The sequence below is a fragment of the Staurois parvus genome, unplaced genomic scaffold, assembly GCF_062004578.1.
Source record: "Staurois parvus isolate SC_StPar_1 unplaced genomic scaffold, SC_StPar_1.0 ptg000799l, whole genome shotgun sequence".
Classification (NCBI taxonomy): domain Eukaryota; kingdom Metazoa; phylum Chordata; class Amphibia; order Anura; family Ranidae; genus Staurois; species Staurois parvus.
The window spans coordinates 1675014-1699552 of NW_028318595.1; the positions used below are offsets into that span (position 1 = coordinate 1675014).

Below are 24539 nucleotides of genomic sequence, written 5' to 3' on the forward strand. Positions count from 1 at the left end.
ACTAGTCCTGGCTTGCTTGCAAGGATAGGGGAAGTCTCCTAAACTAGTCCTGGCTTGCTTGCAAGGATAAGGGAAATCTCCTAAAACAGTCCTGGTTTCCTTGCAAGGATAGGGGAAGTCTTCCCCTTAACCAGTCCTGGGTTGCTCACAAGGATAGGGGAAGTCTTCCCATAAGCAACTCCTGGATTTCTTGCAAGGATAAGGGAAGTCTCCTAAACCAGTCCTGGCTTGCTTGCAAGGATAGGGGAAGTCTCCTAAACCAGTCCTGGCTTGCTTACAAGGATAGGGGAAGTCTCCTAAACTAGTCCTGGCTTCCTTACAAGGATAGAAGTCTTTCCCTAAACTATTCCCAGCTTGCCCGCAAGGATAGGGGAAGTCTTCTCCTACACCAGTCCTGGCTTGCTCACAAAGATAAGGGAAGTCTTCCCCTCAACCAGTCCTGGCTTGTTCACAAGGATAGGGGAAGTCTTCCCCTAAGCCACTCCTGGATTCCTCAAAAGGATAGGGGAAGTCTCCTAAACCAGTCCTGGCTTGCTTGCAAGGATAGGGGGGTCTCCTAAACCAGTCCTGGCTTGCTTACAAGGATAGGGGAAGTCTTCCCCTAAACCATTCTCAGCTTGCCCGCAAAGGATAGGGAAAGTCTTCTCCTAAACCAGCCCTGGCTTGCTCGCAAGTATAGGGGAAGTCTTCTCCTAAACCACTCCTAGCTTGCTCGCAAGGATAGGGGAAGCTGATACATGCTTTCATATTTCTGATGGGGGGTGAAAAAGGACTACAGTGGCCAGCACCCAAACTGTCCATCTACAGGAGGGGCGAGTCTTGAGAAGAGCTGTGGATTTGGGTATATTACCTTACATAAAGCAATAGACTGCACAGGAAAGTGAAGTCAAATATTTCAATACGTGTGCTGTTGCACCTGTATAGATATAGAGGTAGTTTTAAAAAAGGCTCTTCCTGTACAAAAGGGTGTCAAAAGGGTCATTATACAGTACAGGGTCTTCACCCCCCAGGAGTGACATTGTGCGCTTCCACATTTGCCATTGCTTAAAGACGGGCCAAGCGTGGCGTTAGGAATTGGACCACTCCATCTACTTACATTAATTCCCCTGGTCTAACGCAAAAGCATTCTGAGTAAAGGTGTAGCACAGTTTGAGAAAAGGTGCTGAATGCTTTGTGCCTGCTTCTAGTACCCACTGTATATTTGATACATGAAAGAAAATCATGCAGATGCTTTGTTTCCTGCATTTTTAACCCCATAGATGTGAAAAATGCATGTACAGCACATTTTTTTGAATAACAAGTCTCCTCCTCCTATCAACATCTAGAGAAGGGCACACCATGCTTGATATTGAAGAACTAATACAACTTGTGAAGGCAAGGACACTGCTCCACGATCCTAGCAATGACAATTATAAGGATCACTGCAAGTGCCAGAGGGAACTGGGAGGACATTTCCCTTAAGGCTGATACAGAATGGAATACAGAATCTTCTCCGCCTCTTGTCTTGCCTCTATTGACAGTAAGACAGTAGCTGTGCCTGCTAGGAAAAAAAAAAAAAAGAAAAACATGGCATAGCAGACATGATTGCTCAGATACAACAAACCTTCCTAAACGTCAAGCTGTTTGACATTAAAGTGGTAATAAATGCAAAAGCAAACATTTATTATATTGCTGCTTACAAATTTTTAGATGTGATAGCTGCATTGGTTTCCATCCAATTTGTGATTGTATTCAAATCTGTTAATATCTGATGAGCACACCCCTTATGAATACTTGCTATTGCACGAAACACGTAGAGGAGGAGCTATACGCGGTGACGTCACGCTGCCGAGACAATGAGGAGGTCCGGCGGCCATCTTTAAAATCTTTATAAGGGTCAGTGACAGCTCATTTACTTTATATTTGTTGTACTTTTACCCACAATAAACGTACATTATTGAAAAGTACTACACTACGGACATTCTTCTTTCTGGCTCTGTATGAGCCAACATCACCTTAGAGCCCATTTCCGGAGGACGGCAGTGGTGTGTGGCAGATTACCTAGAGGAAGTGGATCTCTTGGACCTGGCCAAGCTGCTGATTACCTTTAAGGGAGACCTCCGGCTCATTTACATTGCGTATTATGATTGTCTATCTGGTGAGTGTGCAGTCTTAGCATTCCTTTGGGCACATCACCTGAATGATTATTTGGAGCACACAGATCACCTATTAGAGACGATCTTGATGATCTTTCACCATTATTTTTGAACTTTATATGTTCCTTATCAGTGGTGTCTCGCAATATATTATATATATAGTGCTCACTACTGTCACATATATGGCACTTTATGCAGATTGTTTTTGATGTGAACTGCACTAAGTCACTTTATGGGCACTTTATTAACTTTTTTATTATCATCGATTGACATTCTTGTGATATTAGTATACAATACTTTTAGAGCTGCACCTTGTGTTTTAAATCTGTTAATACATTTAACACTCCTATCACCCACAGACTGACAATGCTACTGTCTGCTGTGTCCTGTGCTCATTCCTCCAAAGTGGTGTCTCACTAACACTGGAGATACAGTTGCAAGAAAAAGTTTGTTGTCAATGATGGGAAAATGAATTCCAGAGTTTATCAAGACATTTTGCAGGAAAACGTATGACCATCTGTCCACCAACTGAAGCTCCGCAGAGGATGGGTGATGCAACAGGACAATGACCCAAAGCATACAAGGAATTCAACAAAACAATGGCTGCAACAGCACAGAATACGCCTTCTGGAGTGGCCCAGTCAGAGTCCTGACCTCAACCCGATTGAAATGCTGTGGCATGACCTTAAGAGAGCGATTTACACCAGACATCCCAAGAATATTGCTACACTGAAACAGTTTTGTGAAGAGGAGTGGTCCAAAATGACTCCAGATCGTTGTGCAGGTCTGATCTGCAACTACAGGAAACGTTTGGTTGAGGTTATTGCTGCCAAAGGAGGGTCAACCAGTTATTAAGTCCAAAAGTTCACATACTTTTTCCTCCCTGCACTGTGAATGTTTACATGTTATGTGCAATTAAACCATGGCAACATCTAATGTTTGTGTAGTATTATGTTCAGCAGACTGTGTTCTTCTATTGTTGTGACTTAGATGACGTTCAGAGCACATTTTATGCCCAATTCATGCAAAACTCCACGTAATCCCAAGGGGTTCACATACTTTTTCTCGCAACTGTATGTTACTGGCCAGATCACCAGGTGAAAACAGAGAAGGGAAAAAAGCCAAAGAAAACTGATGCAGCTACCACATCTAATGATTGGTAAACTGCACTATATTACATTTTTAATTTTGGGCTAACCTGAAACTTTTGCACATGCAGTGTAAAAGCTTGCCATACACATGGCTCCTGTACAAGACAAAGCTCATATGTACGAGGCCTAACAGTTCTGCCACCTTCCTCCACAATGCTCTGAAGGGACATTCTGAAAAACCTGGTGCTTCCAGGTATGGAGCACATGGATACACAAAAATCCTTCCTGGCACAATACGAGCGCCTACTTTCAGAAGCCTGCATTTGTATAGGATTTAAGAGAAACCTCCAGTGGCCCTCAGTTTGGGGGGAGGGCAGTGTTAGATGTACTAGCATATTTAGATACACTAACAAATTAAAGCCAAACTCCAGCTAATGCTTTATAAGCAGTTACAGCAACAGCTTTTTTCTCGTTAAAGGTTTTTCCTTAAATAAAAGCTCATTGTTGCAAGCACCACTGTCAGTGGTAAATGGTTTGTCTCAACACTCTAACTGATAATTTGGCAGAGCAGCTTGTTCTGCTGAAAAACCACAGACTTACTGACTGGATCATCAGGTGAAAATAAGGGAAAGAAAGCCTAAAAAAACAAAACTAATGCAGTCATCATATCTAAGAATTGGAAAGCTGCACTATAAAAAATGTTTGCTTTTGGGTTTAATACTACTTTATAAAGAGACCTGGACACCAGACTATTCATTTAAACAATCTTCTCATAAGATTATATGTACATTTAATGTATTTTATGAGTGTTATTTACCTGTAAATAGATTTTTTTTTCCAGAGGGGGGATGTAGTTCAGCTCGCAGCTGAGCTACATTTTTACCCCCCCCCCCAACTTCTCCCCCTTGAAGGAATGAAAGAAGGGAGGGGTGGATGGAAGGGAGGAGTCAGAGTAAGGAAGGGGTGGATGGAAGGAAGGAAAGAAGAGGTAGGTGGAAGGAAAACTGAACCGTTCTGTGCAGTAGTGGGGGTGGTGAGCAGTGCAGGGACTAGGGGTGTGTTGGGGGGGGGTGGTGACAAGCAGCGATCTCCTGTATGGCTTTCAGTGAAGCAGCTGGAATCCACTTCTCCTCCTTTCCCTCCCGCACCTTTCAGCTGCTTCATTGAAAGCCATACAGGAGATCGCTGCTTGTCACTGCCATTCCTCCCACACACCCCTAGCCCCGGCGCTGCTCGCCACCTCCACCTTAGTGAAAATTTCGAGGGCTGCAGCCTGCAGGGATGGTTGACGACTCTCTTCTAGGGAAAGAGGGGGGATCAGACCCCCCCCTTATCTACGCCCCTCTGCAGGGAGGTTAAGGGAGGAAGTGAGGAGCTGGGAGAGCACAGGGGGCTATGAAATGACAGGAGACAGGGGAAACAGCTAGGGAATCAAATTTTTTTTTTTTGAGAGTAGCTGAATTTCCTAGCAAGTTCCAAGGAAAATTGTAAGTGGAAAATAAATCACTTTTGAAAACTAGAAATGCTGCAAGTAAGCATTTAAAATGATTGATTTTTCTTTTATTTCTAAAGTCCCAAGTTCACGGCAGGGTCTCTTTAAAGTCTGATATCCCTTTAAATTTAGAGACTGGTTGGCACCCAATTTTGTGATTGATTTACACCATTATCTTCTATCTCAGATCAGGAACAATCAGGAAGCTATTATCCGGTGTGTCGCAATAAATAACAAGAGCGGTGCTAAATGTGGTACGCCGGCCTATTGTTGTCTGGCGACATCCATGTTTCTGCCCATCTCCTTGAGAAGGGACAGCAGTGATCCGGAACGTGGCTGTCACCACACAGCACTGAGGACTAGCACTAAGCAGTGTGTGATTTACAATGTGCGGGACATGCTCCATCAGCGGATGTCATTAGGAATTACAGCTCGATTACAGTGATTACTCTGAAGACCTCTGCCCCCTCTCATTCCTAGAACTCATGACTGTAAAGGTATCCATAAGACAAGCTAACAGAAGCAAGTATTTTGTGAATGCAAATGAAAAAACTTCAGCTTTATTTCACAGTCTGGATTTTTCATGTGAATGCACCATAGGGAAGACTGGACTATCCTCAAGGTAGATGTGGATTTAAAGCGGTATTCAAGTCAAAAGCAAACATTATATTGCAGCTTACCATTTCTTAGATGCGGTGACTGCATTTGTTTTCTTTTATAGGCCCTTTACTTTTTTTTCAACTGTCCAGTAAGACTGTTGTTTTTCAAAAGAACAACTGTCCTGCAGATGTAGCAGGTAGAGGGCTGAGACAATCCATTTAACACTGACAGAGCTGTTTACAATGATCATCTGATAATGTTTTGCAAAAACTTTACCCCGAAATGAAAAAAAAAAATGGTTGAGGGTAAAAATGCCTAAAAAAAGAAAACGAATGCATCCACCACATCTAAAGATTGATAAGCTGTAATATATTACATTTTTGGTGTGAGGTTTAATATCGCTTTAAAATGCACCTCTGCCAGACTGTAGACATTAACTCTGCTTCAGCGATGCAACATTCACGAGCTCCCTTGCCAGCATCTTTTCCAGTGGGTTAGCACTGGGTTCTTATTCTCAATAGCAGATGGTGGTTTCAATGCTACTGCTGGCAGGGGCTCACTGGAAAAGCTGAGTCCACCTGCCATTTTGGGACAAAAAGCTGCTGTCCCTGTGTAGTTTTAAAATGGCACCCAGGGCTCAAGCGATTAAAGTATTTACATATTTTTAACATGCAATAAAATTCCTTTGAACAACCCCTCACTGACCTCTGTAGCTACAGCTACTGTAGAGAAGTTCATCTTCAAAGTTCAAAACAGATGAACTGAAATCAAAGATCTTCTTCCCTTATTTCCTCTAGCAGCTGTGACTTGGCAGCCTTCTAATGTGTACACACAGAGGGGCCTTTAAGCTGTTTTGAAATTATGTCAAACCCCACTTCAGAGTCTCTTTTGTGATTCTGAGAATGAATTGCTGCTCCACAGTCCTGCAGCTATAGAGATCAGCGAGGGTTTGTTTTAAGAATATATATTTTACCCCCTCGGTCTCCGCCGGAATCACACACCTACTGAGCGACATATCAGACTGGATGTCGCTCCACTTCCTTAAACTGAACCTCTCCAAAACCGAGTTTCTTGTCTTCCCCCCAGCCCGGACACCACCCCCCATTGACTTCTCCGTCACATCCAACAACGCCACCATCAAACCCGCCCCGCAGGCCAGAGTACTTGGTGTCATTCTGGACTCCAACCTATCCTTCCAGCCCCAAGTCCAATCATTACCAAACTTATGCAGACTCCACCTCCGCAACATCGCCAAAATCCGCACGTTCCTAACCACAGAAACCACTAAACAGCTCATCCACTCCCTCATCATATCACGACTCGACTACTGCAACTCCCTCCTCACTGGCCTGCCTCACCGCTGGCTATCCCCGCTTCAGTCCATCCTGAATACGGCTGCCAGACTCATTCACCTTTCCAACCGCTCCATCTCCGCCACCCCCCCCTCTGCCAATCCCTCCACTGGCTTCCGATTGCGCAACGGATCAAATTCAAAATCCTAACACTGACGTACAAAGCTGTCCACCATACTGCCCCGAACTACATCACTGACCTAATATCCAAGTACCACCCAACACGCACACTCCGCTCCTCACAAGACCTCCTTCTCTCTAGTTCCCTGGTCTCCTCTTCCCATGCCCGCCTCCAGGACTTCTCCAGGGTGTCACCCATCCTCTGGAACTCCCTGCCCCAACCCATCAGATTATCACCTACTCTCCTCACCTTTAGGCGCACCCTGAAAACCCACCTCTTCAGGGAAGCCTACCCCACCCCCTGCTAACCTGCCGACCTCCTCCACTCTTCCTACCACTCCATCCCCCACAGCTATCTCCTCCTGTGCCACCATCCCCTCCTAGATTGTAAGCTCCAAAGAGCAGGGCCCTCGATCCCCTCATGTTTTGCATTGTATTGGTATTGTTCTGTCACATGTTCTGTCCCCCTTTGTAATGTACAGCGCTGAGCGAACTATTGGCGCTTTATAAATACTGTATAATAATATATATATATATATATATATATATATATATATATATATATATATATATATATATATATACACACACATACATATATATATATTTTAATGTCCATAGTTTGGACGCAGGTGCACTTCTGCTGCTGAAAGTGTGTAATATTAGCTTCTTACATTACCAAAATGTGCCACGCTCTACTTTTTCCAATATGCTATAAAAATCATAAATATGTGTAATTTCACTCAAAATAAAAATATAAGCGCAATATATGAATAAATCCACCATATAAATTACAGAAAATTGTCCATATATGATTCCTCAAATTCTTGTATTAATTTTAATATATATTCAGTGCTTCTTAATCCACCTTCAGTGTCTAAATTCACTTAAAAACATGTGCACCCCCACCGGTTGTGCTCTCACCTCAAATATATGACCAAACTGTTAAGCGAGGTCATATAAAGCCTTTGTCCCTTTAATTGGGCCAAGTGTGGATGGGATGGTATCCAGCTGAATAAGATCCCCTTCACTCATCTAGTGACTCTCCTCCATCTGTGGGTATGTTAAGAGAATAACCAGATCATAGTGCTTTATCCTTGTACACTAATTTATTGGTATAAAGCAGGCATGTCCAAAGTCCGGCCCGCGGGCCATTTACGGCCCGGGGGTCGGTTTAATACGGCCCTTCAACAGCCCTCCCTGCTCTGTGTAATGTGGCCCTCCCACGGCCCTCCCTTCTATGGCAGACAGTCTTCTGCTTGAGAGCAGAGGGCAGTGCGCATGCCTCACTGCGGCGCGTTCTCCCTGGTCTGTGTAAATGCGGCTGTTGCACGGCCCTCCCTTCTGTGGCACAGTCTTCTGCTTGAGAGCAGTGCGCATGCGTGACTGCGCCGCGCTGGGAGCGACAGAGGGCGGTGACGTCAGGGCCGGGCTTCCAGCGTGAAGTGTGTTTCTCTTCCCCTCCCAGCTGCCGAGCAGAGACTTCAGCTCCAGCTACCTTTTTCACCCTTCACATTAGTGCAGGTAAGTTTTTTTTTAATTTATTTTCAATACATTGTGAAAACTCAGCTGTCAGTTGATCTTAATGTTATGAAATGAAAAGTATGTCGTTTGCAATTAACTTGGCATAAAATAATTTATTTGCATTTAATTGTAATGGTTCAAGAATGTTTGGAAAAATGTTCGGCCCTCCACCATGTTCACTTCATCCAATCTGGCCCTCTTTGAAAAAAGTTTGGACACCCCTGGTATAAAGTATTACACTCACAAGATCAATACACAGAAGCGCTTTGTGCAATAGATTGCCTCCTGAATTATTAGCAGTGGTGATATCCTGTGTGCAGCCAGCTGGTGTCACTATGGAACCATCGAGTGTCGTGACGTCAAAGCCCCTTCCTTACGCGTTACGCCACCAGGTCACGTGGCTTCATCAGGAGGAATGATTGGACGACACGCCGCTCATTCATCCTTATATAGAGGACGCCTCAGCGCCACCTGGCTGCACTTCTATTTTTATTTTCAGTGAAATGACACATATTTATGGTTTTTATAGCATATTGGAAAAAGTAGAGCGTGGCACATTTTGGTAATATATGTAATAGGCACACTTGTATGAGTATGTGTAAGGTGCAGGCGATCTGCTAATTTGTAATGTGGTTTGGCACAGAGAATTTGACATAGCAGCTCACAAGTTTTGATTATAATAAAATTAGCTTCTGATATGCTTGTAAACACCAGTACTGATGGGTGGGAGCATCCCACATGTAAAGCAGATATCAAAACCATTTAAACCACTAATGGCTAAAAATAATAAATTGATGTACACCTAAAGCCAAAACTTTGTTTAGTTTTGGATAGGGTAGGTAAGGTTTAGAATCTTTGTATGTATGGTCTCTAACAAATCCAACTGTTGAAGAAAATATCTGGAAGAAAAGAGCAAAGCAGTTGTTTCCTGATTAAGAAGTGGTGGCTTCCTAATAGGAGAAAGAAATGATCAACTAGGTACTTATTTATTTATTACAGGTACTTATATAGCGCCATCAATTTACGCAGCGATTTACATATATATTATACACTCACATCAGTCCCTAACACTCAAGAGGTGTACAATCTAAGGTCCCTAACTTACATTCATACATACACATACTAGGGTCAATTTAGACAGGAGCCAATTCACCTAGCAGCATGTCTTTGGAGCGTGAGAGGAAACCAGAGAACCCGGAGGAAACCCACGCAGGCACAGGGAGAACATGCAAACTCCAGGCAGGTGGTGCCATGGTTGGAATTCGAACCAACAACCCGAGTGCTGCCAGGTGGAAGTGCTAAGTACTTCTGCCACTTCATTGTCCAGAGACCAGGCTAATTCTACAGTGATCTACAGGAAAGTCCACAACTGGCTGAAAGATATCTATAGCAGATCAAAGATTGAAGCACCAAACCATAGATTCATATTTCAGATACAGTTTTTTTCCAGTACAGTATGAGATAGAAGCTCAAACTGGTTTGGCTGCCAAAACCAGCTGATAACGAGACTTATGCTTGTTATCACACCGGTAAAAATACCATTTTACAGTTCAGTCTCAGTTTCTGTCCATATACACAATTTCCCACTTCAAACCCTGATGAATAGGGATATTTGTCGGCCGAAACGCGTCGGATTCCACTCAATCTTCTATCTGAACAGATCTGCTGTTTTGCAATACAAACCAAGGAAATCCTTTGAGGAGTAGAAGCTGCTTGCCCAGTAACCAGACAACTTGTACCAATACCATCCTACCATTCAATGGCATCAATAACAATGGCAGAACCCTTGTGTTCAGCACCACCTATCCAATTTCCCAAGCCTTACAATCAACACATCTAAGAGAGGCAATCTTTGATAAGGCTCAGCCCTCAGATATGCAGTATAAGTTAATGGAGCTGAGGCAGCTACCAAAGTCCCCCATCCGCCCCACACCTCCACCCCGGGAAAGCCTCATATTGTACTTTGTCCATTAATTTCTGCAGTAAACTGATTTTTATTTTACCATCTATTTTCTCGCATGCCTTTCTGGAACACTCATCCCTTTTTTCTACAATATTATTATTTGACAGATCTCCCCAACATTCTCCCCTCCGAGATGGCCATATTAAGCTCAATCATCCATTGTAGGTACATTATAACGCCAGATTGGGAAGCACTATTCAAGTCTCTGATTTATTTCCCACATTTTAGTGGACAGTTGTTTTATTTTTCAATATCTTACCTTGAACTGCTGCTTTCTGATGCGAGTCAGATTCATTAGCATGACCCCTGAGTTGACCCCAGTTGTACCATAGAAAGGGTGACGAGCAAAGCGACTGTACCAGCCAATCTTAGGGACTTCGTGCTCGGGGGCCATCGCGGCCAACTGTGTTTCGTTGAAGTTTTTCAGGAAGGCCCAGATGTCATCCAGAGGCCTCAAAAACAGAACATCTGTGTCTACGTATAGTAAGGAGTCCACATCTTGTAAGATCATCTGCACATTAAATATTACTGTATTAGTCGATAGGGTTCGTGTTCACTGCAGTAATATATAGCACTATGGCTATGTAATAGACTAAAAACCTATAAATATAACATTTTAAACTGTATTTCTATAACCTTCATAGGAGACAGTGATTGCCAGATAATCAAATAGGCACAATGAACTCTCAGACTGGTAAGTGACAGCATCTTCATGATCTCAGTTGATGTTCACAACTCCCAATCTCTTGTTAAGCCCCGTAGAGATTGGTGGCCTTAACCTCCCTGGCGGTATGATTATTTCCGATTTTTTGTGCTGAAAGCGGTACCATTTTTTTGCATGGAAATATGTCGTTTTTTATTGTAGGCTGTAATTTTTAGGAATCACTCACTGAAATCTGTCCGAACAAGAGTCTAGTAAGCATCCCGGGAAGGATAAAATTTGAAACACGAAATAATAAATTATAATTTAATAAATAATCATAAAAAATAATAATCTAATAATAATACATTTAATTCAATAATATAATCAAACCAAAAACACTGAAATTTGAAATACAGAGGCAAATTCACACATCGCTGAGCAAAGTCGCAAAATCGCTTTCAGTGTCTGATGAGGAATTTCCCCCACGAATCATTATCACTCAATTCTGCAAGTGGTTCTGATTTACTATCGCTGTTCTCTAGCCGGTCTAAAACCGCTTTTGACGTAAAGGGACGCTTTTTGGAGGCCATGGACTTTTCTAAGTTTCCAGACAGAAAGAACAGTAAAAATGCAGGCAGGGCACAGGACAAAGCAGTAGGGACAAAATGTATGTGAAATGCATTGAAACAGCAATGTTTTACTATGTAATAATCATTTTTAAAAAAATGATATTTTTAAAAAATTTCAAATTTGCCGCCGACGTCCCGACGTCACAGGGACCGGAACACGGAAGCCGGATGCCGGCATCGGCCGGAGGAGATGGTCGGGGACGCTGCAGGGGACACATCGTGGGAGCGAAGGACAAGGTAAGTGCTGCAGGGATTCCCTGAGCAATGCCGCATGGTAAGCCCGAGTGTAGCTCTTGGTACTCAAATTTTACCCTGAGCTACACTCGGGAATACCGCTAAGGAGGTTAAATTTCATGTTTGATTTCCAAAAGCAATTAAGGTGATTGTAGCCGTATTAGTGCACTGGCGACAGAAACAATTGAGTACTGACGTGAACCATGGAGGTTTCCTGTAAACCTCCCAGGGGATAGCAGGACAAGGAAAAAGCTAAAAAAATTACAAACTTGCTTGATTTACCAGGATACAGGTAATTAGCTATTGTGCATTAAAAGTACACATGGGGGAGATTAACTAAAACTAGAGCACCCAGAATCCGGTGCAGCTGTACATGGTAGCCAATCAACTTCTAACTTCAGCTTGTTCAATTGAGCTTTGACAATAAAACCTGAAAGCTCATTGGTTTCTATGGAGAGATGCACCTGATTTTGCACTCCCCAGTTTTAGTGAATCAACAACCCCCCCCCCCACACACACACACACACACCTTAGGCTCATTCCACTTTTGGGGATGTAAGAAATATAGCTTCTGCTTTATCCTAAAGAGTGTGACACCATTGCTGGAACAGTTTTCTTTCAAGTACATCTGCTGGCAAAATGTGTATTAACTCTACCTGAAGTCTTGTTTGCCTGGCAAGAAACCTCCTGGCTAGCTATGGGCATTAGCAGGTGGTCAATCCAATCCAACCACCCAGACAATCCAAAAGGTCTTCCTTCAAAGGATTGTAACAGTAATGCACAAACTGAGATCTTTTGAACATGCATGGTAATGTCTACATGGTCTATGAGGAAAAATAAGTGGCATTGTCCTCATCTTTGGAGGAAAAAAATATTAATTGTCTAGAACAGTGGCCCCCAAACTGTGGCCCTTTGCTTGCCTTTATCTGGCCCTTGAGGCATTATTCTGGCCACTGTCACTAACCATGGGATACTATTCCATCCACTAACACCAACAATGGGGTACTATTCCTGCCACTGACACCAACTATTTCTCTCCCTAATACCAAAGATGGGGCATTGTTTACTCCAACTGGGCACATCCCCCCCAAAGTCTGAAGAACAGTAAACTGGACGTTTGTTTAGAAAGTTTGGGAGACCCCTGATCTAGAAAATCTATCATCAACTACCTTTTACCCAACAAACACAGAAAGTGCAGAATATTCTGTGCGAAACAGTGCAAATCAGTGACAATTGTCTCATGTGTCGAGAAGAGACTGCCAATGGCAAACTGGTGTAGTTTTTGGTTACTCTTTGTATATAAACTGATATTTTATTGCTAATATTATTATTTATTACAAGTACTTCCGTATTTCAAGTTATGAAGGGCCATCTTGTGTACTATGCTTTAGGGTCACTCATAGGCTGTGATGCTGAAATGCCGGTGCAATAAAGCTATCATATTGTCTTCTTTGTTACAACGTGGAAGCCCCCTATACCTATCACTATATTATTTGTTTTATGTTGGGCACTAAGGAACTTATATTGGATGGAGTGTTCATACCATATATATCTATTCATTACATACAGTCTATTAAAAGACCCCGACCCAAAGAAATTACAGGGTCTTACAGTTTTGTAGGCACTCTCATTATTTTCAAATTTCAAAAGGTGTGCAGGAGATACCGTAATTATTATTATGCAGAATTTATATAGCGCCAACAGTTTGCGCAGTGCTTTACAAAATGAAGGTAGACAGTTACAATACAATTTGGTACAAGTGGAAACAGAGGGCCCTGCTCGTTAGAGCTTACAATCTAGGAGGAAGGGTTGAGTGATACAAAAGGTAATAGCTGTGGGGGGATGAGCTGTTGGAGGAAATAAAAGGCAGTTTACTAGTTAGAAGCAGGATAGGCTTCTGTAAAGAGAAGGGTTTTCAGGGATCGTCTAAAAGGTGAATAGATTAGGTGATAGTCTAAAAGATTAAGGTAAGGAGTTCTATAGGATGGGAGAAACTCGGGAGAAGTCCTGGAGGTGAGCATGGGAGGATGTTACACAAGAATTAGAGAGCAGAAGGTCTTGGGAGGATCGAAGAAAGCGGTTTGGTTGATATTTTGAGACCAGGTTGGGGATGTACCGTATTTTTCGGACTATAAGGCGCACATAAAATCCCTATATTTGTACTAAAATCGGCAATGCGCCTTATATTCCGATGCGCCTTATGTATGAACAGTGTATGTTCACACTGTGCTGAACAATCTGTCAAAATGTTTTATTATGACTTTGGTAAGCGACGAAGCCACTCCCCTTGCTTATTCGAGCTTATCCTGGCGACGATAAACCAATCAGAGCCAAGCAATCAACAACAAACCAAAGCTTTTTCACTTACCGAAAACTACATTTCCTGATATGTACTGTGCTTCCAAATTAAGGACCCCAAAATGGCACCTGTTAAGAGACCTGTTAAGAGACATGCTTACGACGCGGATTTCAAACTCAAGGCCATCAGCCAAGCAGTACAACATGGGAATAGAGCAGCAGCGAAAAAATTCAACATTAATGAATCAATGGTACGGAAGTGGAGGAAACAAGAAGATGACCTGCGTCAAGTAAAGAAGACGAAGAAGAGTTTCCGAGGGAACAAGGCAAGATGGCCACAATTAGAGGACAAAATTGAGCAGTGGATTATTGAACAGAGAATAGCAGGTAGAAGCGTCTCTACAGTCTCCATTCGACTTAAGGCAACAGCGATGGCACGAGATATGAAGATCAACGAATTTCAAGGAGGTCCTTCTTGGTGCTTCCGTTTTATGAAAAGGCGTCATCTCTCCATCCGCACAAGAACTACCACTTCGCAGCAACTGCCAAAGGATTATGAAGAAAGGATGGCCATCTTCCGCACTTACTGCAAGGACAAGATCATCGAAAAGAAGATCCAGTCAGACCACATCACAAACATGGACGAGATCCCTCTCACCTTTGACATCCCCGCGAACCGTACTGTAGAAAAAACAGGGTCGTCTACTGTATCTATACGCACCACAGGGAATGAGAAATCATCCTTCACTGTAGTTCTCGGTTGCCAGGCTAATGGCCAGAAACTACCACCCATGGTCATTTTTAAGAGGAAGACTTTGCCAAAGGAAACATTTCCTCTTGGGATCATCGTCAAGGTCAATCCAAAAGGCTGGATGGACGAGGAGAAAATGAGTGAGTGGCTGAGAGAAGTTTACGTCAGGAGACCAGATGGCTTCTTCCACAAGTCTCCGGCCTTATTGATCTACGACTCTATATGCGCTCATCTCACTGACACTGTCAAAAGCCAAGTGAAGAAAACCAATTCGGAGCTTGCCATCATTCCTGGAGGATTGACCAAAGAACTCCAACCACTAGATATTGGTGTCAACAGGGCGTTCAAGGCTAAATTGCGAGCCGCATGGGAGCAATGGATGACAGAAGGTGAGCACACATTTACCAACACAGGCAGGCAACGCCGGGCTAGTTATGCCACTATCTGCCAATGGATCGTCGATGCCTGGGCTAAGGTATCGGTTTCAACTGTCGTCCGAGCTTTCACGAAGGCCGGAATCATCAATGAACAGCCAAGCAACAGCAATGAGACTGAATCGGATGATGACGAGAGGGATCCGGGCTTGCTTGATGCCGCTATCGCCCAACTGTTAAATTCCGACACCGAAGACGAGGAATTTGATGGATTCGTAGAATATGAATGATTGAAAAAGTGAGCATACTCTTGTGTAATATCTGACCTATCCGGCTATTTTGTTTCGCTTTAATATTGTGTAATATTGTGGTCTGACTGGATCTATTGTGTAATATTGACAGTTATTGTTAATGATTTGAATAAAGTCTGACTTATCCGACTACCGGTATTTTGTTTCGCTTTATGCGCCTTATAATCCGGTGCGTCTTATATATGAAAATAGATCCGTTCACTAATACTGCGTCTTATAATCCGGTGCGCCTTATAGTCCGAAAAATACGGTAGTTGTGGGCAGAGTTGTGGATGGCTTTGGAAGTTGCTAGTATTGTGAATTTTATTCGTTGGGTGAGTGGAAGCCAGTGGAGGGATTGGCAGAAAGGGGTAGCAGAAGCTGAACGATTGGTAAGGAGGATGAGCTTGGCAGCAGTATTCATGATGGATTGGAGGGGGGATAGCCTATGTAATGGTAAACTAATGTGGAGGGTGTTGCAGTATTCTAGGTGAGAGATAACCAGGGAGTGAATTAGGAGATTTTTGGTATCATTGGTTAAAAAGGGGCGTATTCTGGAGATGTTGCAGAGTTTGAGGTGGCATGATTTGGACAGGGATTGGATGCGAGCCTGAGGGAGGAAATATTATGAGCTCAGTTTTAGATAGATTGAGTTTTAGGAAGTGGTGTGACATCCAGTCTGATACGTCTGTTAGTAAATTGCTGATATATGAGGAAACGGATGGGGTAAGCTGAGGAGTAGAGAGATAGATTTGTGTATCATCAGCATAGAAATGGTATTGGAAACCATGGGAAGCTATCAGCTGACCCAAGGAAGAAGTGTATATCGAGAATAGGAGAGGCCTAAGGACAGAACCTTGAGGGACCCCGACAGTAAGAGGAGTAGGAGAGGAGGAAGTAGAGTTGTAAGTGACACTGAAGGTGCGGTGAGATAGGTAAGATTCAAACCAACAGAGCATACAGTCATGGAGGTCAAGTAAATAGAGTTTTTTTAGGAGGAGGGGTGGTCAACTGTATCAAATGCAGCAGAGAGGTCCAAGAGTAAGAGTACGGAATAGTGACTGTTGGATTTAGCTGTTATTCATTTGTGAGTTTTAGCAGAGAGGTTTTTGTGGAGTGTTGTGGGCGAAATCCAGACTGAAGGGGATCGAGAAGGTTATTCTCAATGGGGTGGCAGCTCAGCCGGTTGTATACTAGACGTTCAAGGAGTTTGGAGGAATAAAGGGAGTAAGGAGATGGGTCTTAAGTTGCTAAGATTGGTGGAGTCCAGTGAGGCCTTTAAGTGTGGGGGTGACTAGCACATGTTTTAGAGAGTTGGGGAAGATGCCCATAATATATAAATTCTTGTAAATAAGCAGCCACTATAACTGATACCTGTTAGACAAAGCTTTCAAAGTGAAAAAAGCAGCGTGAAGATCAATACATAATTTAAATAGTTGAATGAAAAAAGTGGAACTCCATAAATACAGTCAAATGATCAAATACTGAAATAGTAAGTGCCACAAAAAGTGCATTGAAAGACGTGATACAATTAAATAATAGATTGCCACAAAAAGTGTCCACAGAAAGACGTGTTGCAATACGTGATGCGATTAAATAATAGATTGCCACAAAAAGTGTCCATAGAAAGACGTGTTGCAATACGTGATGCAATTAAATAATAAATTGCCACAAAAAGTGCAATTAAATAATGAAGCAGACAAAATTATATATATTGGTGCAGCGCTACCCTGGATCTACCTAAATAATATCTAAACACAATCGTAGTAATAAAGGACAACTTATGAGTGACAAATCATATTTGATAATATATACAGTGAATAAATGATCATAAAGTGAATTGATCCACAAAAGGATCTTAAAGTGAAATAAAGAAGTGAGTAAACCTAAAAATGAAAAACAGTGAAAAACAAAAAGTCCAAATGGGACTTACGATGACTGAAGAAAAATAGTGAATCCCTATGAATGGGATCAAATGTTCTCACAAAAACTAGTGACCAAAAAGGCTATAATTAAGCCAAAATAAAGTGAAGAAACAGTGACATATGTGAATCTCAGAATGCGGGATTACATTTCACAATAGAGACAAGTGCTGTGATAAACCAACACAAAATATTTATAAAAAAATTACATAAACATAATTGATGTGATATTAAAAAATGATTAATAAATAATCATAACCAATAAGTCCAAAGAAAAAGTTCAGAGGTGTGCAGACACCAAAAATTCCAACTCCTTTAGAACGTGCAGGTGATAAAGTAGATATGCATGACAACCAATAGGAAATAATCCGTAAATGGCTGAATTGCCCCCTCACCTCCTTGCAGCAACCCAAAAAGGGCCAAAGCACTTGATGGAAAAAAAAGGACCTTCCACGTACAGGTATATGAAAAGAAGCAGCAGGGTCCCCTCCAGGAATGGTATAATCAGATACAGCCAGCTCACATTGAGATTTTGAAATAAAATCAAACAAACTGTAAACCTCATGCTATGGGTGTACTTGCATGGGCTTCAGGTGTAGCAAGATGGGGTCCGTGCCTGAAATACGTCACCACGTCCTGCGCGTTAAGTCCCATTATCATGTGACTTCATCAGGGTCAACAATAATGAATTGCCACAAAAAGTGTCCATAGAAGGATCAAAATAAAATCTCTCTCTATTGAAGACTCCTTCTCCAGGAAAGCTCCAATCCGCAAGTGAAAAATGATCAATGCAGCTCTACTACTTTACTGCCAGACAATATGCCACCAATGAGGAAAGATCCACCAATATATATAAAAGGGCCTCTTAACAGACCTGTTGAATCATATTATAAATGGTCTTATTGCAATCAACCTGTATTGTGCAGCTCCGGCTTCACCGCGGCTTTCCGGTTTCATTTGGCCTATCCAACAGGTTCAGTCTCTCTTGAAGCTTCTTCTGTACAAGTTGTAAAACTCTTATAAGAAGGAAGCCTCCCCCATGTCCAGGTACTGGGGTTGTAGGATGCTGGTCCCTAGGGATTGCACTAGTGCCTCTTTCATCATGACTCCATATCAGGGGTGGACTGACAACTCATGGGGCCCCCGAGGGGATCATGGGGCCCCTGTGTCCTTGCCCAAACTCAAAGCACATCCAAAAAAGCCTATAAAAAAGGTACCAGGGGCATTTCATGGGGCCCCCCTACTGACCCCAGGCCCTCGGGCAGTGCCCGATTGCTCGAAGGTGAGTCCGTCCCTGCTCCATGTATAGCCATGCAAGTAACGGCACAATACAGGTTGAGCGCAATATGACCATTTCCAATATTATGGTCCAACTGGTCTGGTAAGAAGCCCTTTTTTATAGTGGTGGAGGTGGTGGATGTTTCTTCATTGGTGGCACATTGTCTGGCAGTGGTAGAGCTGCATTGATCACTTTCACTTGCGGATTGGAGCTTTCCTGGAGAAAAGGAGTCTTCAATAGAGAGATATTTTATTTTGATCCTTCTATGGACACTTTTTCGTGGCACTTAATTTTTCAGTTATTTGACCATTTGACTGTATTATTTATAGAGTCACACTTTTTTGCATTCAACTATTTAAATTATTTATTGATCTTAGCGCTGCTTTTTTGCTGGGGAAGATATACGTATTTATATTTATTACACACACCTATATTAAGAGTGGTTTAGCATTAGCCCTGGGGTAATTAACACATGCAGAATGCCGCATACCCACTTTCTAATGAACGGAATAATACACAACTGCTTCAGATAGCATTTAATTAGAATCCAGCCATGAAAACACGCTTTCCATATTCATAAAACAACAATTATCATTAGAAAAGGTGACAATGTTAATTAAATAATAACATAAAAGAGGGTGCAGAGCTAGTGAAATTTCAGAAAAATAAATAAATAAAATCATGCAAATATATGAATGAATAAATATAATAAAGTGACACTGCAATTATATATATATGCCACTAGGATATGTGGCTGATATTGTGAGAGAAATGTACTATATCAAACGGAAGTAAGTCCAAGGTGAAAATGTGAGCGAGAGCTCAGATGATCTTCTGACGCCCAATGACACAAATTGTGGATGAGGTGAGAGAAATAGGATATAGACTGCGCACTCACCAGATGCGCAACCTTTATGCGCATTTGTGTAATATGACAAGGACATCAAGGGGTTTATTTACTAAAGCTGGAGAGTCCAAAATCAGACTCCCTTCTGCACAGAAACCAATCAGCTTCTAACCTCAGCTTGTTCAATGAAGCTTTGGCAATGAAACCTGGAAGCTGATTGGTTTCTATGCAGAAGGGAGTCTGATTTTGGACTCTCCAGCTTTAGTAAATAAACCCCCAGATGTCTTCACATAGGTCTGGTCAGATCTGGTCTCGCATCCTTCACTGCCTCATGGTTTGCACTCAGCATTCACATTTAAAGATGACCCCTCTGTGGATGTAGCCAGCTCCCTCAGGAGCTCAAAAAAACAGAGGAGGCCAGTAGTGCAATATGTCAAGAATATTTATTTCCAAGCATAGGCAAGTGAGCATAACAAAAAGCAAGGTGAGTACTGACCAGATTCAAAGTTGCCGCCGGGACCCCTCGTGGTGCCGGCGGTATAGCGTCAAACAGCTGTAGCTCGACCCCGACGCGTTTCGACCGAATGCTCGTAGTCATAGGGTTTTTAGCTATCCTGACCATTTGACTGTATTATTTATAGTCACACTTTTTTTCATTCAACTATTTAAATTATTTATTGATCTTAGCGCTGCTTTTTGCTTGGGAAGATATACGTATTTATATTTATTACACAAACACACCTATATTAAGAGTGGTTTAGCATTAGCCCTGGGGTAATTAACACATGCAGAATGCCGCATACCCCCTTTCTAATGAACGGAATAATACACAACTGCTTCAGATAGCATTTAATTAGAATCCAGCCATGAAAACACGCTTTCCATATTCATAAAACAACAATTATCATTAGAAAAGGTGACAATGTTAATTAAATAATTCAAATCTTAAATTGAATCGTTTCCAAAAAAAGTGTTACTTTTTGGCTGGCAGCAGTCAGAGGAGTGAGAAGTTGTGCTGGGTTTTCCTATGGAGGTGGATAAAAGGGTGTAATATGGCTGCGATAAGCACTGTAATTAACCTCTGTGCACTCAACCTAACAGCTGCTCCACCGCGCCAAGCACTTCAATGCGGCACGTAATTATCTAGCCTGCCACGCGATGCCATCTCTCTCCGTGTGAGCCGCTGCTCGTGAGACGGCCACTTAACATTTAATACACCCCAAAGGATGGAAGCGCTCCCATTATTTTCTACAGGAGATGTTTCAAGACGTCCGTTAATTTTGCTCTTAACTGCAGTTGGAATTTTGTGAGATTTCATGCATCCCTGTCGTAATCAAAGTAAACTGTGTACTTAAAAGGAAAATGTTGTGTTATTTTTTAATATAGCTGTATTATTGTTTTTTTTATAATTGCCTGATCTGCTTAAAGCATATTTAAACCCAAAAACAAAAAAGTAATCTGTTGCAGCTTAGCTGACCTTAGATGTGGTGGCTGCATTAGTTTTCTCTTTGATCCTGCCAGTAACACACTTCCTGTCCTAGTGTGACAGCCTTCAGCCACTGTACCGTATCAAGACAAAAGCAGGTCTGGGCTACAGAAACGTCCCCCTCTTCTATTCGCCACAGCATAGAGGGGAGTGGGTTCTCTAGTTCAGTGTTTCTCAACAAGGCCATCTGGGTTCCCTTAGAGTGCCATAAGCATGTGACCCAGTTGTCCCTGGATCAGCTCTATGAGTTTCCATAATGCAGGAAGGCCAGCCGCCAGCACCATAGCGACCAGCGATGCTCTAGGTCCAGAATGTCAGTTATTGCTATGGTGATAGCAGCCAGCTGGACCACACCATGACAACGCATGGCTCTGATTTGGGGTAGGCAGCATGCAGGGCAGGGCCACCAACAGTATTCTGGGGAAGACAGATGTCTGCCTCCTCCAGACCCCCTCCACCCTCTGCCATCCTGCTGAAGCCAAAAAGTAGGGCTCAGATGTGAAGAGGGGGCTCTGTGATGCTGGGACTGTGATGTAATGGGGAAGCTCTGTTGTGGATGAGGGACTCATGTGATGGGGGGACTCTGATGTGATGGGGGCCTCTGATGTGAAGGGAGGGGCCTCAGATATAGAAGGGCAAGTGATATAATAGCCGGGCTGTTCTGTATGGGGGGTTGTGATATGATGGGGGCCTCTGATGTGAAGGGAGGGGACTCTGATGGTTAGGGGCAAGTTATGTAATAGGTAAGCTGTCATGTATGGGGGGATCTGATATGATGAGGACCTCTGATGTGAAGGGAGGACTCCAATGTAAAAGAGGGACTCTGATGTGATGGGGGGGGGGCTGGACTCATGTATAGGGTAACTGGTGTAATTGGGAGGAACTCTGATATGACGGGAGCCTCTAATGTGAAGGGAGGGCTCAGATGTAAAGGAAAGATTCTGATGTAATGGAGGGCACTGATGTGATGGGTGACATGTAAAGAAAGGATTCTGATGTAATGCTCGAAAGAGCAGGGCCCTCGAACCCCTCGTGTATTTTATTGTTACTGTATTGTCTCATGTTCTGTCCCCCACTATAATGTACAGCGCTGAATAAACCTTCTGGCGTTATATAAATACTGTATAATAATAATAATAATGGAGGGCACTGATGTGATGGGTGACACATATAAAGGGCCTCTGATGTAATGGGGGGCTCTCATGTACTAGGGGGACTCTGATAAGATGGGGACCCCAATGTAAAGTGGAGTGCTGATGTGAAGTTAATTTAACCAGGGTGTGCATTGTCCCAGGCTCAGGTTTTTCAATGTATCAAGATTTCAAAAAAGTGAGAACTTTAAATCTCCCACAAATACATCCTCAAACCTCCAAATGAAACAATGTTACAAAACACATACTACAAAATTGCAGAATAAAGTGCGGCAAAATACCGTGTTGTCACTTGTGCTTCACAGCAAACAATTTTCTGCAAAGTCACTTGTTCTAAGTCCCCGGTCACAACGGTGTGACTTGTAATGCGTTTTTATCATTTCAAATCGCACAACATGTCGCACCCTAATGGAAGTGGTCAAATCGGTGCGCCTCCAATTCCGTTGGAGTCGTACCGATTTTGAAAGCAGTTCATGCACTACTCTTTGCAAGTTCAGGTCTGACTTCCATAGACATCAGTGCATGAAATCGCACAGATGTCTTCCTGAAGTTGCGCTGACATCCAACTTTGAAATCATGCGACTTCAAGTGAAGTCGCATGATTTCAAAGTCGGATTCAGTGTGACCAAAGACTTTAGGTCCCTTTTTACACGGGCAATCAAATCAGGTCCGCCTGTCAGATTTTCAGGCAGACCCTCCATGCACCCCTATAGCCCAGTGGGGGAGGGGGGTAGGATCCTGGGCGGACTGACCATTTGGAAACTCGGGCACTGCCAAAGGGCCCGGGGTCAGTAGGGGGCCCCATGAGATGCCCCTGGTACCTTTTTCATAGGCTTTTTTGAGTTGGGCAAGGACACAGGGGCCCCATGATCCCCCTATTGCCCAGGGGCCTCATGAGTTGTCAGCCCGCCCCTGGTAGGATCCGTGTAGGAAGGGGATCAGATCGGAAGGCAGTCCAGTGTAAACAGACCGTGGAGTCTGTTTGCATCTAGCCGCCCATATAGCAGAGTGGGCTCTGTATCCGCTCTGCATAAACTGAGCGGACACAGACCTGTCATCCTCTGCCCGCTCTGCTCCTGATCAGTAGTGGATCAGTGCACAGATTCCCAGCTGATCTAAACAAAGCCTGTCCTATATGAAAGAGGCCTTTTTTTTTTTTTTAAGCCTCTGTTGCATCTCAGTGCGGATCAAACTTTGTGCATGTCGGGTGTTGTGCATGTTGGATGCAAAATCATGTGCTTTCCTGACACACTAAATATAAAAATATTGTAAAATACTTTAACCCCTTGCCCTCCAGAGGATTTACCCCCTTTCCTGACCAGGCCATTTTTTGCAATACGGACTTTGTTACTTTAACCGACAACTGCGCAGTCATGCAATGCTGCACCCAAATGAACTTTATGCCCTTTTTTACCCACTAATAGAGCTTTTTTCGGTGGTATTTGATTGCCGTTTTTTTATTTTTTGCGCTACAAAAATTTAAAAAAAGACTAACAATTTTGAGAAAAGAAAACCTATATTTTTGACCTTTTGCTATTAAACATTTCCAGTAAAAAAATTAAAACGAAATCACATTTCATCATAAATTTAGGCCAAAATGTATTCTGCTCCATGTCTTTGCTAAAAAAAAATCCCAATACGTGTAAATAATGGCTTTATGCTAAAGTTATAGTGTTTACAAATGGATTTTTTATTTTATTTTTACCAGCAATGGTGGCGATCAGCGACTTATAACAGGACTGCGGCGGGCATTCTGACACTGGGGGGAACTGAATTGGTGTTACTGACATCCCAGTGACACCAATACAGTGATCAGTGCTAACAAAATGCACTGACACTGTACTAATGACACTGGGCAGGAAGGGGATAACATCTGGGGTGATCAAAGGGTTAACTGTGTGTGTTTTACTGGGGGGCTGTGTGCTTCACTGTAAGCACAGTGCTTTGCATGGCTGACAGGGGACAGAACTGTTTTGTTTACAAACAGTTCTCCCCCACCCCGTCGGAGATGCTCAGCAATCACCGGGTGCCGGCGAGTAATCACCGTCCGGGACCTGGTGATTGATAGCCACGGATGACGGCGCAGGTACCTACCCATAAATGAAAAATCACGTATATATAAACGTGATTTTGCGCATCTGTGCCACCCTGTAGCAGTACTTCTGATATAGGGCAGATGGGAAGCGGTTAATATACAGTATAAAGAATTATCAATGTATGTTAATGCTTTACACGTTGGTTTCTCTAGCTGACCTTGTCTATGATATAACCATCACCCAATCTAACACCGCAGGGAGGGTGAGAACAGCCAAAACTACAACTTGAAGAAAAAAAAAAAATTCTTAAAAGGGTAACTTC

General features: G+C 42.8%; 1 protein-coding gene across 2 annotated transcripts in view; it reads right to left on the reverse strand.

The window, feature by feature from the left end:
* Positions 1–24539, reverse strand: part of GXYLT2 (glucoside xylosyltransferase 2) — an 87430-nt gene that overhangs the window by 7856 nt on the left and 55035 nt on the right. For both annotated transcript variants that reach the window (XM_089654800.1, XM_089654801.1), the window contains exon 4: positions 10537–10788. In XM_089654800.1, coding sequence (XP_089510926.1) covers positions 10537–10788 — 252 coding nt within the window. The remainder of the gene's footprint in view (positions 1–10536; positions 10789–24539) is intronic.